Here is an 18,267-nt window from a genome sequence, read left to right as displayed (position 1 = left end):
TTCATGTTAAGAGGAATCTGAATTACAAGCAATCACTTAACATCTGTTTCTCTCCTTACCAAGAATTATAATATACATATAGGATGCAAAAATGACATTTAGCAACACAGAACAGCTCACAAAGACACTGAAAATGTACGTAATGAGGTACCACTTCTCAGTAATTGGTTTGTGTTTCCAGACAGTACTCTAAGTCACAGTATCCTTCAGATTTTTTAAGTTATCTATCCAAACTCCTAGCATTACAGCAAGATTCTCTTTTGCAGATTCTGGTTAAAGAAAAAAATATCTGCATGTCAGTAAGGAGACACTCTTCTGGCAAGGGCTTCCCAACTTTAGCTTTTACAGTTTTTTTTCCTGGAAAGCTTGCCCTCTTTCAGATCTCTTTCCTAGAGCATCATAAAGCCAGCTAGCTCAGTTTAATGCTGATTAGGATACAGCTATTGATTCAAACCTAATCCTGGTTGCTTTCTGAATCTTTAAAAGTCTTAAAGGGGTCCTGGAGCTCTAGCTAAATGGAAAACACTATCCTGATACTGATCCAAAAAAAAAAAAAAGTAATTTCCTAAAAAGTAACCCTTTCCAATCCTCTTACATGACAATTAGCCTGGCATTAAAAGACTGCTGTGGAAAATATTCATTGCAAGCCAAATCACAAATGCAAAGCAGTCCTCTAGGGAGATGGATTTCTCTTCAGGAGTTTGTGTTTATAAAAAGCAAACAAAACTCGGGAAGATCGAAAGCTGGGTTTGATTTCCTTTGTAGTGGTAGAAAGATTAGTTATTCATGAAGAACTTCAACTTGCAGAGGCAAAAACTAAAGCCACACAGAGCTGCCTTCTTTCTGATGAGAATGCTGTCAGCACTGTCATCAGTGACAGCAATTTTTATTTAGAAGTACAGATTCAATGAATGAACCAGTCAAAGTGAATCCCCTAATAAAGATATGACTCTGAGTACATTTCCAAAATGTACTTCTCATCCATAGATCTCAAAATTCTTTAAAAGGATAGTATTTATCATTAACCCCAATTTAAACACAGTAAAATGATGAACAGAACTGAAACCTCAAGTTACCACCATAAATCACTATCAAAGATTGGCCTAGCCATTGTGCTCCTCTCTGCTTCTAGCATGCCAGTATATATCAATCAGTTTTTACACCAGCTACTACTAGCTGCAGCTGCCAAATAAAAAAGTATTTTACACAACTGGATTAGTCATTCCTATAATCCCACATACACTAGTAATTCTTAAGACTTGATTTTTTTTTTTTAATGTAAGTATGCATACATATATGGATGTGTGTGTACACATACACACACACAACTTAATACAGAAATCTGAATGCAAGCACAGCATCCACCATACATCACTCATGACTCTTACCTTCAGGTTTACCTAAGAACAAAAAATACCAGGGTCAAGTGAAAATTAGTGTAAGTCTCAAAATAAATGACAAAATTTAGACCCCTAGCAATTAGTCAAAAATCAAATCCAATTAGAATCCTATTCCCAGTTCCAAACTGAATCACAAGTCTTCTTACGAAAGCACGTTTTCATATAAAATTACTCAGAAAAACTACTATTAAAAATAAATGCCCTCTATTATTTTTATCATAACACATGTATCTTAGAAGATCAGGATTGCACTGCATAGATTTAGGTCTGTACTGAGTCCGGCTGTTTCATTAAATGTAGCAACAATCTATGTAATGTTTAACTTTAGGCAACACACCGAATACAGAAAAATTGCTGCTATCCTGGATTCCCTAAACCACTCTGGAACTGCAAGGACAACTACAGCCTATTTTTCTCCACTGGACAGAGAAAAATATTGATACTATGAACTCCTCTAAAAAAACATATGCCTTGCTCTCACATTTACCAGATGAGTACTTAGGGGACAAAAGCCTGAAATAACTCTGCTGTTCGGAACGATAGGCACTACCACAAATTTATTTCAAAAGAAAAAATGTGAAAAATAAAGGGTAGACACTGCATCATGATAATAACACGACATTTCTAACTGGAAGGGCAACCAAAAATATTTTTGTTTACTTTAAAGTAGTGTATATTAAATACAATTGAACCGCTGAAGGGCCTCCCTATATTATCCACACATTAGCAGTTGCTTTTTCTCATTTTTAGGTTTAGATTGTTAGCAGAGAACAAGAAAAAAAGTCAGAGTTACAATAAAATGGTCTTTGTTATGCAAGATGTTGATTCTATGTATGTTGTTTTCTATAAACTCACCATAGAAGTGTCCAAAGCCCATGCTGATTGCAATCACCAAAGCTAGTATGATGCATCTGTTAAGGCCACTACTGAACTGGTGCTTATGCTGCTCTTCTCCGGGAGGTTCAGACTCCGGTTCAGCAGGGCACCCACCCTCAGCCTCGGAGCTGGAGATCAGTCTCTTCTTAGCCCGACGTTTTCGTACTGTGGGACTGGACTGACTGCTAGTTTCGTCACTACTTGACTCATCGTTGCTAGCCTGAGATGAAAAAACTGAAAACCGACATAGAACAGTCTTTATAACATATTAATTGTTGCTTTAAAGATCAATTTGAGTACCAAAATCCATCATATTTATGCAAAATGTATTTGGCATTTATCTTAAAGAACACAAATAAAACAAAATTAAAATTCTGAATGTGATAGTGTATACTGGATATTATGCAAGGAATGCTTGATCTCCAAAGTTAAAAAGTCATTTTTTAAAAGAAAAATATAAAGAATCAAGAAATCGTCAGCAAAAAAACTGTACAGCACTTCCCCATCCCTTTTAATTCACTCACTAGATAAGTGTTTCTTTCAGACAATCCTGCCTCTTAAAGCATCTATACATACTGCCTCTGCAAATTCTGGTGAAGTGGAAAGGTTAAGAATTCACTCTTCCTTCTTTTAGAGATATTGAGACTGAAGTATTTAATAACAGAAAGGCTTGCTAAAAGAAAGTCTCCTAAAAGACAGGCGTGGTTCTATTATATTCTCTCAAAAAACTTTTGCGATCTACATGCATCTGCAGACAAAATTCAATTAAAGCTCCATTAATGGAGGCATTATAAATATCCAAGCAAAACTCTGCATTGCAAATATATTTAAATATGTAATTTTGTTTACTTTTAATAGCTACCATATACTACCTATTAACATCTTTACCAGCCTTTCAAAAAAACCACTTTCAACCACTACTGGACACAAAAAGCAGCACTCAGGTGCTTCTGTGTTTGTCCCTCCCTAACACTGAATCCAAAATGCTTCTGTTGCCTGAATGATGTTTTGGAAGACTCGATCAGCCAAGATCTGAGTTAAGAACAAATTCTAACCATAAAAAAAAAATCTTTTATATCATTTTTGTAAAATACTATTTGTGATACCATTTGTATGTTCATCTTTCTATGGCTCAAAATCTAACTGCGAAAATAACAAGAGAGCTGTAACTGCTTGTTGGTATTAGTGGGACAAATTCTTGCTGCACTGTACTGTAAATAAATTGATATAATCTAGTATATACATAATGATTATTTAAACTCCCTCCCTTGAAAGCATCATTTTCAAGTGTCAGGCAAATATCAAGGGGGAGCAGCAGAAGGGTGGAAAAAAAGCTTTCAAATTATCTATGTTTGCATACCTAATTCACATGCCTGAAATAGACTGAATGTGATCAATGAAGTCTCCAGCACATGACAAAGTACTCTTGCTCAGACAGTTCCAAATTTGATGCCCATAATTACACAATGCTAATGCCCCTTCTAGAAATTAAGTTGTTCATTCTCATATCAGAGATCATCACTCAAATGTAAAAAATACAGAATTACTGTCCTTGAACATTTCACAACTGAAAATCATTTGTTTGAGCAAAGCCATGCACACATCACTGAATAGACAAGAATGCCAAAGCAGTGCTAGCCAGTACCTATAAAAAGCATTACCAGTTAAGATTCTTTGCTGAAAATAAATTCCAACTTAATAGAAGTGATGGCATTAACCCCAGAAAAGATTACCAATTAGTATCTGGAATACATGTCTAATTTCTGACTCCACGGACAAGCAACAGGTCAAATAACGCAAGGTAATTTCCCCTCTTACTAAAAAAAAAAAAAAAAAAAAAAAATCTATTTTGTCAATTAGTCAAACCAGACTGACCAAGCAGATACTGCAACAAAGACAAATCACTGAAACAGCTACTTCACGTGCAGATTCTTAAATGAATTTTTATAGCTTGGCAGAAAATGACATTTTAGAATCAGTCATTTAAACAGATGCATACTTCCCCAGTCCTGGAAAATGAAGACAAGCACTCAGAAATTAGTCAGGAGAGAGGTATTCTTACTAGCATGCAGAGGTCAGACATTATAAAGGATAATACAGCACATACTTAGTAAGATAGGTGTTATTATTGCTTATTTGGGTTTTTTAGAGTTTTTTCAGCAACCAAAGAACCTTACACATATGGAATACAAAAGTGGTTAAGGAACAAGCTGCTTCTAGCCAAACGGGAAATTCTTTAATATACACTTGACAGCGAAGTATAGGAAAGGGAAAAAATCAAAACAATCAGAAAGCAAAGAGAAGAAGCTGTAAGACACTTAGAGCCATTCATAAGCACTTACTGGCAAGCTGTCAACAGCATTATGCTTTCAGGCAAGAATGACATTGCCTTACAGCTGCTGTAATAACTCCGTGCAAAGCTGTACTCTAACATTCACAGGATGAAAAGGAATATAAATGAAACAAAGTGTGACCACAGTAGCAGTCCAAAATTCTAGCTTTTGCTATGATTTTGAGGTGTCAGATCTACACTAGAAACCAGATGAAGTAACAATGTGATGTTCTTTTGACACTTCTGAACAGACACATCTCAAGCCTAGATGCAGTTTATTTCACTCTATGAGCGATGCTGCTAGTTAACTTCATTCACAAAGCAGTACTAAGACATTTCTGATGCATGGTGAAGACAGCCAGGAATTGGTTTGCAAGTAAAAGTGGCAGAAAATTCTTGTAGAACGTCTTAGTACCTACATTAGGAACATCTGAAGCTCCTCCTTTTCCAGCACAATAGAAAGCTCAACAAGAAGTGGATGGCAAAGACTTCCATTGCCAAAAAGTGGTACAAAAATTTTGACAGCTAAAAGTTTGGCATTTAAAAGTAATGCAAAAGTACTCCAGACTGTCAATCAAATGCACAGCACTAAAGACCATGCTGAGATCAGCTTAAGTTAAAAGGAAGAAATTCTTTTTGCCAGTCACACATAGATTTGGAAACCAACAAGAACCTTTCATTTAAATGGTCAAGCACACATACTAAAATGTATTACAAAACTTACTGGTGCCCACTCCAAATTCACATGTAAATTCAACATTTTTAAAAAAAGCAAATAAAGCACTGACAGCTTAGCCAAATTCTTCAGTGAGGACTGGCTTTCAGCATCTGTTTGGAATATCACTACTACAAGATCAAGTCAGATTGTTACTGATAATTTTAAGCACACTCCATGCAAACCACAAGCAATCAGCTTTACACAAGCTGATCAAATTTAATCACACCACCTTGGAAAGGAAGACTGCGAGACACATGCTCTTTCACCTCATTTCCCCATCCCCTTACACAATCAGGAATCTTCCTCAGCTTCTCCAGCCAACTGACTTTTGTGTACAAAAACATAGCGGGGGGGAAATAAAAACAGTTTTAGAATTCAGCCTTAAAAGAAAAAAGAAAGCCAACTAAATTTTAAACTAAAAATTAAGTCAAACCATCCAGAAGACATAAAGAAGGTGACAGCTTTGCTATGAAATATTACTGGTCATTATTAGATGCTAAGCTGTCATTTTGCGATTCCACCGTATGCTACACTGATACATTAACCTTTAATGATGCTTTATTCTACTTTTAAGATAAAACAGTATTTTAAGAAAAATCCTGCTCTTGTAATAAACTTACTTTGAAAGGTAAAAATCAGTATACAAAAGTGTTACAGAGAATAAAGAGAACAGAAAAGACTACAAATAAGCAGCCAAACAGAATTAAAAAGGAAGACTAGAGAACTAGATAAGAGTAACACAACAGTAAGGGGTTTTTGTTTGGGTTTGTTGGCTTTTTGTTTGTTTTTAATTGGCCAAATATTCACATCCTTCCTCTTCAATATCACCCATCGCATTTCTGCTGAGTACTGGGAGTATCTTAGAAGTATACATATATATTCTACATAGCTATGAAGGTAAGCAAAAAGGTTTTGTAGTCATGCTGCTATTAGCCATCATGGCCCCAAAATCAATTCTCTCCCAGTTGCCGGTTATTTACGACAATTCTATAAAAGCCAAAAAAATTGCCATGAGACAAGCTACAACTGTTCTATGAACTAAAAGCCACGTTAATTCTCCAAAATATGCTAGAAATTTACTTTTTATTTAAAATAGTGAACATTTAATGGGAGAGAATACTTTCAAATAAAAAGACTGCAGACATATATTCGGACAAAGTTTTCGAGTTAGGGCAACTAGAGTTGTCCTACAGACTGCAAATACTTGGACACATAGACAACAAGACCATGTTTTTTTCCCCTCTCCACACCAAGAAGGTTCCCTAAGCAAAGATTCCCCCCACACCCCAGTGACATTTTTGCACACCATTGCCTAGTAACTTATTGCTCTTACCAGTTTCTAGGTGGGAAAACGCATATTGACTGCTAGAGGAGGAACCCATGTTAAAATCCTCTGAACCTCCAACTTCATCATCAGCTGGAGCTTCCTCCTGACTTGGAGTTTCTTCTGGTTTTGGGGCTTCAAGTGTAACAATGTCAGAGTCATCGCTAATAGTTTCAATGCAAGACCCATCATCAGGGACTTTTTCTTTCTTTCCCTAGGGAAATGGACAATGTAAAAATTATTCAAATACATACAATATAAAGTAATTTTTAAAAATAGCAAGAATCCTTAATGCTTTAAAAAAAAAAAAGGAAAAATAAGTTATCTTTCTTTTAATGCCTTCAAAACATTGCTTAGCATGGTTAGATAGGGCTTACAGAAGCTTCTGAACAATGTAATGTAATTTACCTCTGGAACTGTCTCAGTTTCCTCAAAAGCTGGGAGAGTACTATCTACCACTGGTACCTCTCCTTCATTGCTGCACTGAGCTACACCAGTAAAAGCAGGAAAAAACAAAGAAACATGGGATTAAAACCAGTAACTCCACAAATTATGCCCACTCCCAAACAGTATTAATATATGTATAATTGTGACAGATTTCTATTATCTACTCATATCAGTGAAGGTTTTCTAAAAATACACTAAATCTCATCTTTAGTACCCCTCTAACAAACCTCAGAATCCAATTCATCATTATGTAATAGAACGCTTTGGAGGGTGCTTAAATTGAAATGCTCATACTGGTCATAATGCAAGTAATCAATAAATGAAAAGCACAGTTAGATAAAAACCAACACTATACGCTAAGTTGATACCACAATACGTTTCTAGGCTAGCATAATTAAAATATTTTCCAGATAGTCATTGGAGTTTGAATGTCTAGTTCCGTTTCTACAAGCAGAGGTTATGAATTCAGAAACATGGCCAAGCTGAAATTTAGTGAGCTGAACCTGTCAAGTCAGTGTTCTCATGCCACTATTAACAAACTGAGTATTAAATTTCATAATTAAAATAAGTGGAAAGATTTTCATTATATTAATATGCACCAGACCTACACTTCCAACTCAAGAAATGCCACAATATTATTTTTTAGGTATAAAAGCATTGATGGCTCCTTCCAAATCACTCCTATTTGATCTATGACATTAGTAAAGAATGTTTAATATAGTAAATTTCTTTTACCAATAGCACTTCTATAAACTATCTTCCAACAACACCAGTGCATACTGTTCTATAAGACATCTAAAGCACTGACGAAGTAAAAGACATTCAACTAATTTAACCTATTTCAAGGAAAAATATGTAAAGTTGATGACTGAATATTTTCTGTAACACTGATGAAGCAAGTACTTTGACAGAGGCCTACAAAGTATACAAACTCTATTAAAATAGACACTTCTTTCATGCAACTGCTCCTCTTTTAATATCTTACCTTGCAAATCTATTGGTTGCTCCACTTCTTGCAAAGAAACATATTCTTCTGAAACAAACTCATGGTTATCATTTGTGCTTCCATTTTCTGAAGTCACTGTCTCTATGTCAGAGCCCTGGAGTTGAAGAGTTTTAAACGACCATTACAGTTACTGGAGTTTTCAAAGGGTTACAAAGAGAACATTAACAGTAAAAACAGAAGAGAAGAACAACCTTTAAAAAGGAATAAGATTTTAAGCAAAGAAAAAGCAAGAGAAATACCAACTAACTAACTAGAGATCAACTGTTAATGTGTAACACTCATGACCATGACTGAAAAAAGGCAGAGGAGGGCAATTCTAGAAAAAAGAAAAGGCAATTTAGGCATCAATTAACAACTATGCTAAGTATTTTAAGTAACTATTTCCTATCAGCTTTATTAGGCCTATTTATTAAATAGAATTCAGAGAAATAGAGGAGGTTGTCAAATGGGTTTTGAATATGGGATCTAGTTCTTGCACACATGTCTATGTATATAAATACACACCCTCCCCAAAAAATGGAACTTCAGGAGTACCACCATGAACTCTAGTAAGTACTAGTACCAGGAAAAAAGTGTGTATAACTCTACTCCATCTCAATTCCTGTCAGCAAAGTTGAATGGCTGTTTTAACAGTACATCTCTGACACCATGAAAACATATATTTATACAATCTCTAAATTGGATTTCTGTCTTTAATCCAGAAACCAGCCTTAGTTACTAGTCAGCTGCCAGTCAGAAATAACCTCAGAGCAAAACAGGAACTGAAGATAAACAGCACATGGAGACTGCAGGGCACTAAAGGCAAGCAATATGGTTGACAACTCTAAATATTTAACCTTCATATTGTAATTTTTGTTTAAAAGAACTGATGGAACACAAGCAAGGTTATCATAAACATGCAAAACACAACTGAAAAATACTAAGTCATTCTGATCCATAAATAACTTGAGCTGTTTTTGTAAACAGATAGTTATTTTTGCAACAGCAGGTGTGAAATTACAGTAGTAGTAATACTTCCAGATCACTTTCCCTAAACACCTCATTTCAGGACCCAAGCAAGTATGTATACTTCTTTTTCTTTTAAGAGAAGACCATACTTCAGGAAGGTTAGATAACTCAAAAAGAGTTGCATAAGATGCATTCTACAATCACATTTACAAAGTTCTGTTCCTTTTTAAAAGGGTTAAAAAAATTAACTGCCTCAGTAATTTGACAAATACTTTGTATGTTTTTTCTTTTGACTACAAAAGTATCACAACTGATCTCAAATGTTTTGCAGAAATTCACCACTCAATCATAAGTAACTTAGCAAAATCTGAGTAAAATGTCAGGAAAGAAAATACAAAACTATTTGGGGGTTTCAGCTTGGCTGGGATTCATAGATAGGTACACAGATTTATTATGCGACAATTGTTCTCTGGTGTAATGGAACCATTACTTTCGTTTCTTAAGTTGTGAGGAAGAGTAATAAAAATTTAGTTTGCCAAGGTTCCATAACAAGGCAAGCATCAGGGATATATCTTAAAACAGATTAAAATTTTAGCTAAAATATCAAGAAACTGGGCTAGCCAAGTACAAGGTAAGCCATCCTTTTTTAAACACATGCGGTCTGGTGTGGACATCTGAACTCTCCAATTCACTTAATCTGTTGCTAGACCTCCATCACCCTTCTCCATCAGCAGTGAAGAGGTTGTGAAAGGATATTTTCTCCTCACTACACTCAATTTCCTACACTACTACACAAAATTAGCAAGCCCTTTCTTAAGGGTAGTCCAACGATACACCCCATCATCTCTCTGTGCAAAGCGGATGTTGAATCGAGCCAATAGATATTTCTTGCCCCTCTTAACTGGGTGCCTTTGTAAGTGGCAAAGCAAACCCAGAAGCTCCTTCTGTTGTGTCATCCTCAATACAGGTTGCAATAATATATGAGAAAGTAATACTATAGTATTCCAAATTTGTCTAGTCCTTAGCTCTATCCCTTTCCTAAACATGAAAATCATTTCCCTGAAGTATACAGTAGTCCACATGTCAGCCCTTCCCTGGATAACCAGTGGGAAGGGTACCTAGCCATCCCATTCGTTCTCCCTTCTTCATGCTCAGATTCAAAGCTGTCTTGCTGGGAGAATACCAATAATGGGAGCTCTGAAACACCAGTGTTTTCCCACTCTGAACAGAATTATTTTATTTCTTTTAATCAGGGAAGAATAACTGGGAACAGAAAATCTCTACGCCACAGAAATCTGTTCTGCTTTGGCTAGACAAATCCCTGCCTTCCTATAATCTTGTATTATGTTAGTTTATCTAGACTGCATAATGCATATTCAGTTACAGCGTAAAATAACCATCCCAAAAATGAAAATAAAGTCTGCAATTCACAGCTGAGTAACCCAACTGTTGTGGCAAACTCCTAAATCCTTTCACTTTTATCAGACATATGTAGAGTTCAGCAGCCTGTGCACTCCTGTATCCCGCTCAGTCTTGGGGACTGGAATGAGTGGGTTTTTCTGTTTCTCTTTTGATGTCAGGATTCCCAACTTGTCATCCAACGCAAAACAAGGAAAAGAAGTTGTAACCATCTCTTAAATACCACCTTGTTGTCAACAGAAATGAAACCATGGCCCAGCATTTATAAGCCACAAACCGTATCTCTTGCTTTTGAAGCCAAACTTCCAAAACTTGAGTACAGTCACAAGCTTGTAATGGCTTGCCTTTTGAATTATAATCTGCAAACGGGGTAGCATGCAGTGAAGGAGAAACAGCTGATCAATACCCAAGATCTCTTCCCACTATTTCCTGGTTTCCTCCTGTGAATGAAATTTCTCAAGTACTGTTCCTTGAAAATGTTTTGGGGCAGGCATAAGAAGATACAGCCAGCCAATATGAAAGCATCATTCCAGGAAAAGAATTAACCCATTTTCTTGGAGGACTCTGGCTCAATAACCCGCTCAGTTGACAAGACAATGCTAAATACTTAAAAACAAAACAAACAAAAAACCCCGATACTACAGCCACACACTAACCAAGATCTGAAGAGACACAAAAAACCTCAGGACTAAAGGAAAGCAGTATATTGGAGGTCCACACGAATAGGTAGGGCCCTTCCGGGTTTCTGAGCAGCTTAGGCCTGCTAGGGCCTCACCACTAGGGGAAAGTAAGATAAAACATTAATCGTACCTACTTCAAACATAAACGTACCTAACTTCAAGTGCCTACATCCGAGCAAATCGCTGAAGGCACCTTTGCAGTCAATACAGTCAGTGGAGGTAAGACAGCAAGCCATTTGATCCAGTGTAACTGCTGACCTTGGCATAGGAATTACCACTCTCTCACTGATTGTATTGATTGGATCTATACAATGCAAACTTAGAAACCAACATCAGACCCAGACGCCTACCCTGTCGATACCTAGGCAACCACGAATTTCATCGCTTCACTTTTTTTCTTTTATCTCAAGCTTTATTCTACTAGAAATTAAAAATTACTTTTGTTTTAATAAAGCCACTGTCCTTTTAGCCAACTAGTCAAACATCAGAAGACAGGAAACAAACACACAAATCAACCCAGGGCTATGCAGACATAACAGTGACTATACAAAGAGCTACACCCCAAGGCTTGATCAAAGAATGAGGGAATTCTAGCATTTCATCCCAAATAAATGTATGCCTAATAAATCAAGCTATAGCAGAGATCAAAAGATGGACAGAAACACAACTGAAGGCATACAAATTTGACAGATCTCCACACATGAACTGAATAAGTTTTAAAAGACAGCAAGTATTCTGAATCAAGAACAGCTTTTCACTTTGCACACAGTCTGTTAGCTGCTGCCTCACAATCTACCATCACAACTTCCTTGCACAGTAATTGGTAATTTTGTATATTTCCTTGTGGAAGCTACCTCTTCAGTGACAGTTTGGCTAATGGAAAAAAAAAAATTCTCTTAATTACTGCCACTAGCTCAGCCCTGCACTGCGGTATGAACTCTTCCTCCACAAGGTGCCAACACCCAGGTTATTTCAACACATTTTATGCCTTGCATTCTCCTGCCTGAACAATAGGGCCAAGGAAACCCGGAACTCCAGCGTGAACTCCAAAGAACTTGTGCTAAAAACTGCTGCAAGTCCCTAGAAAACACAAACGAAAGTCACTTCAAAACTCAAACATTCTCACAGAAGGATCTCTTACCACCTCCAAGGTTCCTTCAGGCTGTTACAGTTTTCAAGACCCTCCACGCAGAAGTACGGCAGCCCTCACCAATCATCATTTTAAGCTTGGAGAAGGCTATACTTCTCATTCCTGACCTCACAGCACAGATATAAGGAGAGCTGTCTGGCCTTCCCACCACCTTCATTTCCCAGTAAACCTAATAAAATGTTGGCATTCCTCTACTCACTGTAGCTTCCCCCAGACTCCAACTGAGGCAAGAAAGCCCAGAAAATGTCAGTATCTTGGGTATGGAATAGATCATTACACACTCTCTGTAACGTAACTCTCTCCAAGGGATTTCCAACCAGCCTTTGCAAGACTTCATTTCCGGAGACGCCAGGATGCCCTCAATTCCCCATATCTCTCCTTCTCAATGCACAACAGCATTCCACGCAAATCAAAGTGCTTAAAATCGTGGAAATGAGACCCAACAGGCCTATGCACGTCTTTCTCCAAGCTGCCCAAGCATTCTGTAAGCAGAGTGAGGCAATACAACAGATCAGAGGCAGCACATCACACAGCTGTCAATGCCAGTCCTCAACCTCCCCAGCTCAGAGGCTCAACTCAAAGACAGAGACTGTTCCAGCTAGGAAAAAAAGCAGCCAGCTATGCACAAATATAAAGATAACGGCTAGAGCATTTACATGAACCTTGAAAACGCCTTCTACTAATATTCTGGTCACTGAGTATAAATTTGTCTCTATCCTGTTTTTCACAGTAAGAAAGACAGAAGGTAAGGACAGAGGGCTGTTCCTGAAGCCAGGTTCAGGTAGTTTAGTGGTAGAAAAACCTGGAGGAATCATGGAATCATTTTCTTCTGCATGAGATGTTTTTCCTGTCCATTGTTCCCAACCTTTTCGGGGGGGCGGGGGGGGAACACAATTAGGAGATTAAAACAAGAAATATATTAGCAACTACAGACAAGTTACATAGAATGTCAATGTTTTCAGGAAAGATGGAAAAAAGGAGAGCATCTTATTAAAATTCTAGCAATTCTTCAAAGTAAAATCTCTGAAGAATAAAATTATTCTTCTAAATAACAAAATTTGTATCAGCTATAGTACAGAATACACATTTTTGAACAGTAGTTTTATGTTTTATTATTTCTCTTCTATATTCTCTGTTGATATGCAAACTCCACACAAAACAAACTATAAAGCTGAAGTAATATTTTACTGTATATGGCTAGTCTTAAACTGAAAGAACTTTATTAATTTGAGATTGGGTACCTCATGATTGATGACAGTCCAGCCACAAGATGAATCACTGTCACTGGAATTTTCAGACATTTTCCAAGCACACTGCAAGTAAAAGTAGATTCTTTTAACATGCAAGGTACATAATGTCACTGCTCTCTTGAAAAACAGAAAGAAAACAGAAGAGTCCAAATCCTGATGTTACAGAACACTACACTAATGCACAAACTGTTATTCTGGAATTGAAAAAAAAAAAAAAAAAAAAAAAAAAAAGTTTAGAAAGAAAATACATATTTTTTAATAAGTATTTCCCTTTGTTTTTTTAATACTCAGAGCAAATATATCTTTGGTAGGAACATACCTATTTTAGCCAGCCAAAAAGCTCTTAGACTAGCTAAAAACACACTCACACAAGGCTAGCCAATAAATCAATAATTAAATTTAAAATTTGTCTGTACCATCATTGTTTAAGGCATGTTTCAGTAGGTGAAGTCATTTCTGAATTGTTACACACACAGGAACTACACTGTATTCAAGAAAATCACCTTTTCTGGGAGAAGGTACAAATTAGGATCTTTTGGAACTAATTCTCTTCAATTGCTGGGCAAAACAATGTTTCATGTTTCTTTCCCTCCTTTCAAGTACTCTTAAAAATACTGATTCTGAAGAAAATTGAGAGAGAACCTGGTGAGTACAAAAGCAGAACAAAAAAACCAGAAGTACAAATTTTACTTGTTACAATACTACCAGATGGCTTTGGTAGTTATTTGCAGAAGAGAGGTGTCTGGCTGCAGCTGCCCATTTATTTTTCTCCTGTACCAGGAATACAGAGTATTCATTATTGCTACACATCCAGATTATTTTTTTTAAAGTTCTTAACTAACAGAAAGACTTTAAAAAGAAATTTAATGCATTTCTTGTTCCTTAAAATAAAAATATATCAAGTTGTTAAATAAAACTTACTATAGATTTATCTTGGGGGGGAAAAAACTTGCCCAAAACAGAACAATTTCCAATTAATTTTGTGTTAATAAAACAGCAAAAGAAATCATGGTTCAATAAACCTGTCAATATAATCATCATTTTCTACAAAAGCAGAGAGTTCTGAGAACTTCACACATCTGCTTTATTTCCCACACCTAGCTAATTCCGGGAAGAACACAAAAAAGCATCTACTTGTTTAAATTTATTTACTCTTTGCTTTATCATCAATCCTGTCTTCACTCAATTTGTTGACACAAAGAATAATACAAACCTTGAATTAGAACATTTAAATATGCCAGTGTGGCTAGAGTGTTGCACAACAAAATATAAAACTTCCGATTCCATTTAGGTTTCCTAAAAATTACAGTAAACACATCTCACATATCTGCATTCTGGTAGTTATCCTGTTTTTCTAATAGAACACTTTTCCCTCATCAACTTCAACTAACATATTTGGAGTTCCTCTGTAAAAAAGGTAATGCTGACAATCACAATCACAGTTTATAAAGCAAAAATATCCACTAGCAATCAACTTGGGTATCAAATTTAGAGAGAAGCTGGATATCTATTTCTTATAAAGCCCTAGTTTGAATACAGTTGTTGCTTTCATTTAGATCTTTTTCTTCCTTCCTTAGTGCTTTTCCTGGAATCTCAGCGAGGGAACATCAGGAGTGAGGGGCACTTTGGTTTGTGTTGTTTAGGGCTTTTTTTAAAATCATGATGTATTCAATCATCAAAAAAAATTTTAACTCGTTATTTTTTCTTAAATCATACGTCTTCAATCATCAAAATAACAAACGCCCAAATTGCAAAGACTGCATTTCAAAGTTCTCATAAGATGATAACATCTGCTTGCTGTCATTAAATTATTTTTAATTTGACCAGGCATTCTGCAGCAGCACTCCTTTCAGAGGAAGGTAACTGCCAGCACCAGAACTTGCCACCTATCAGACACATCGCTGGCTACATTGCAAAAACTGTACCGGTGATGTGAAATTATCTTGTAAGAATTCTCTTCAGTATAAAAACATTTCCATTTAATTATTCTACAGTTCAGTGAATAGAGCAACCATAAGAGCACCAAATTTATTGTCATTGAAACCAAGCCTTTTGCATAACCACAAAAAATAGGGTCCGGGGCAGATAGAGTACAGGCGGCTACCCAGATCTTACTAGCGAGCCTGATCTCTGCTGTGGAAGAAATTCAGGCTGTGGTTTCATAACACAGCAATTCCGGTGCTAGTGCATCTCAGTGCTAGATGAAAAACAATGAAGTCACATAAAGCAAATCCTTTAGTGGGCCAAAAAAAAAAAATCTGTTGATACAAGTGCATTTATAAATTTTAAAAGGGCAAGTTTTAACAGCAGACTGTGTGCTGGACGTTGTAACGTCTGTCTTCCTCCAGCTAGCTCAGCATTTCATCGTGGGCCCTGGCTAACTCAACATAAACGCTATTGTGTTCTCCCTCTCCATCCAGATCACAGACTGGCAGGCAATTTAGCACTGCTAAAACCAGTTCTACTGAATACACAACCACAGCCTCAGGGCTTCAGGGAGCATTAAACACCTGTCTTCCCTTCCCAAACAAAAGCTTTGGGACCTAACTATGTAGGTATCAGTATAATCAGGAAATATTAAAAAAAAAAAACAAAACAGAGAAACAAGCAGACAAATAATCATTATTTTCTACTATTTGCTGGCCTTGAGTTAAAAGTTACTTATCTTGTATTCAACCAGAATATTATACTAATACTGCATATTTAACTGCATACAGGTGATCAATCTCCAAAATAGTGAAGTTTTTATCATCAAGAAGAAAAATGAAGTAAAAAAGAGTAACTACAAGATCACTGAGGTTTACAAGTAGAACTGCTATAGTATGGCATCAGACTGAAAGGCATCTCTAGGGTCACTGTACTTCTACAAGCACATTCAGCAAACATACACGTGTAAAACAGTTATCATAAGTAAAGCATTTTATTAATTATAATTAGTTAGTTCTAAAAGAGCAAAACAGCCTAAAAAGCTTTAATAAAAAAATACCTTGGTACAGTTTTTCTAAACTTCAAACACCAGCTAGAGTAAACAGCTCATTTCTGTAAAAGATTAATGTAACACACAAAGTCATAGCTAAACCTGAGGTCAAATCCAGTTCCTTAAGTAAACTGAAATGCAGAAGACTGATCTGACCTACTCAAAGTCTTCACCAGCTTCTATTCTCCACCATCAAATGCCAAAGACCCACCACAAACCGCGAGGCTTTTTGTATCGGCCCAAAGGTGCTGGATACAGCTGGCACTGTCTTCCTAAATGCAAGCTATTAAAAAAAAAAAAAAAAAAGTTGCTTTGGGCAGGTATTAAACAGACATGAAGCCTGAAAACTTCCTAACGAACCAAGATGATGCTAACGGGTTCTAGTCCAATAACAGCAGGGATAACCGGAGGATATAGTAGAGTATTCCACATCTCCTGTACGTCAAGCCAAGCCAGAAGGAAAAATTGAAAAAAACAAACACACCCTTCCCACAGACAGCTGCACTGGTTTGGCTTCCCACCACCCACCTTCATCGCCACTATTTTTCAAAAGAAAGGCACAGTTCAATTTCTTCTATACTCTGGTTTAAACTCCTAGGCTGATTTCAGGCCCACAAACGTCCTACACTCTCAGTGACATCGCCTTTTAAATCCCTATCTAGACAAAATAAACATCCATTATATTCAGAAGTCAACCTCTATGTTGGTGGGGGGGAAGGGCGCGGGGGACAGGGAATCAGAAGCGTGAATTACCTTCCTAACCTTAGCGGAATGCAAACCAGAAGCACAAGGCATGAAAGTTTACAGCTAGATGTTGATGAGGCAATACCAAGTTATCCCACATACCTAAATGAGACACCGTATCCTATTTATCCTCTGTGAAGCAGAACAAACACCAGCCTCAGACAGAATAACCATTCCAGTCTAAACAAACCCCTAAGTTCTTCTGCCTTAGATGAGGATTTCCTAGGTTAAAAAAACCTCAATAAGCGTTGACAAAGATAAGTAACAGGGCACCAACAGGAACCCGTATTCTTTAGATTTGCTGCGCTGTCATTCCAAGTAAAAACTCACAGTGCTCTTCTACCGCGGAGTTATACTTCAGGGTTTTCCTGCAAGGTTATTATCTCTGCTAAGCTGTATGATTTCTTCCCCAAAGTAACCTTCTCCTTCACGAATATATTTAGCCACCCATACAGACCATTTCCTTGCTACCATTCCCCACCAAGGCCAACGGGGCTTCCGCTAGCCAGCCCCCCCCCAGCACCGTCGCTTCTCTCCGTCACCGCCGTTACGGGCCGCGGCACCTTGCATCAGCCGGGGAAGCAGCGGCAGAGGAAGGAGGAGGAAGTTGGCAAACGCCGGCGGCCGGGGCCGGGGCCGGGGCCGGGGCCGGCACGGCGGGGCACGCCGCCCGGGAGCCCACTCGGCCGCCACGGCGAGGCGCGGCCGCCCCGCAGCGCCCCGGTTACTCGCTCCCCGCGACCAACACCGGCTGCCCCGGCTGCCCCCGCGCCTCGCCCCGCTCCAGGCAGCGCCCTCCGCGCCCCCGACCGCCGCGCTCCCCGTGAGGTGGCGAGGCCAGGCCGGGCCGGGCCGGGAGGCGGCAGCCCCCCCCGGGCCGCTCCCGCCGCCTACCTGAGGGCGGCCCGGTGCGGGGCCCGGCGCAGACGAGGGGCCGCCAGCTGCGGCCGCCCGTGACGCCGTCAAAAACAACACCGACCCTCGCGGGCCGCGCCT

The 18,267-nt window shown here is 38.0% G+C and overlaps 1 protein-coding gene across 11 annotated transcripts in view; it reads right to left on the bottom strand.

Annotated features, from left to right (window-relative positions):
• The window catches only part of CCPG1 (cell cycle progression 1), a 27,380-nt gene extending 9,113 nt beyond the window's left edge, over positions 1 to 18,267 (bottom strand). The window contains exons 1-10 of one of the 11 annotated variants that reach the window (XM_075431535.1): positions 18,166 to 18,267; positions 16,684 to 16,810; positions 16,537 to 16,589; positions 14,054 to 14,170; positions 13,542 to 13,613; positions 8,083 to 8,197; positions 7,059 to 7,138; positions 6,660 to 6,864; positions 5,556 to 5,651; positions 2,256 to 2,510 (exon numbers count right to left, since the gene is read on the bottom strand). In XM_075431535.1, coding sequence (XP_075287650.1) covers positions 2,256 to 2,510; positions 5,556 to 5,651; positions 6,660 to 6,864; positions 7,059 to 7,138; positions 8,083 to 8,197; positions 13,542 to 13,601 — 811 coding nt within the window. In that variant the 5' untranslated portion in view covers positions 13,602 to 13,613; positions 14,054 to 14,170; positions 16,537 to 16,589; positions 16,684 to 16,810; positions 18,166 to 18,267. Of the gene's footprint in view, positions 1 to 2,255; positions 2,511 to 5,555; positions 5,652 to 6,659; positions 6,865 to 7,058; positions 7,139 to 8,082; positions 8,198 to 13,541; positions 13,614 to 14,053; positions 14,171 to 16,536; positions 16,590 to 16,683; positions 16,811 to 17,373; positions 17,500 to 18,165 lie in introns of those variants that run through there. The other 10 variants (XM_075431537.1, XM_075431545.1, XM_075431539.1 and 7 more) reach the window with 10 other exon arrangements.

Source organism: Opisthocomus hoazin, chromosome 10 (assembly GCF_030867145.1).
Source record: "Opisthocomus hoazin isolate bOpiHoa1 chromosome 10, bOpiHoa1.hap1, whole genome shotgun sequence".
In the NCBI taxonomy this organism is placed as follows: domain Eukaryota; kingdom Metazoa; phylum Chordata; class Aves; order Opisthocomiformes; family Opisthocomidae; genus Opisthocomus; species Opisthocomus hoazin.
This window is presented reverse-complemented; position numbering and strand designations above follow the sequence as displayed.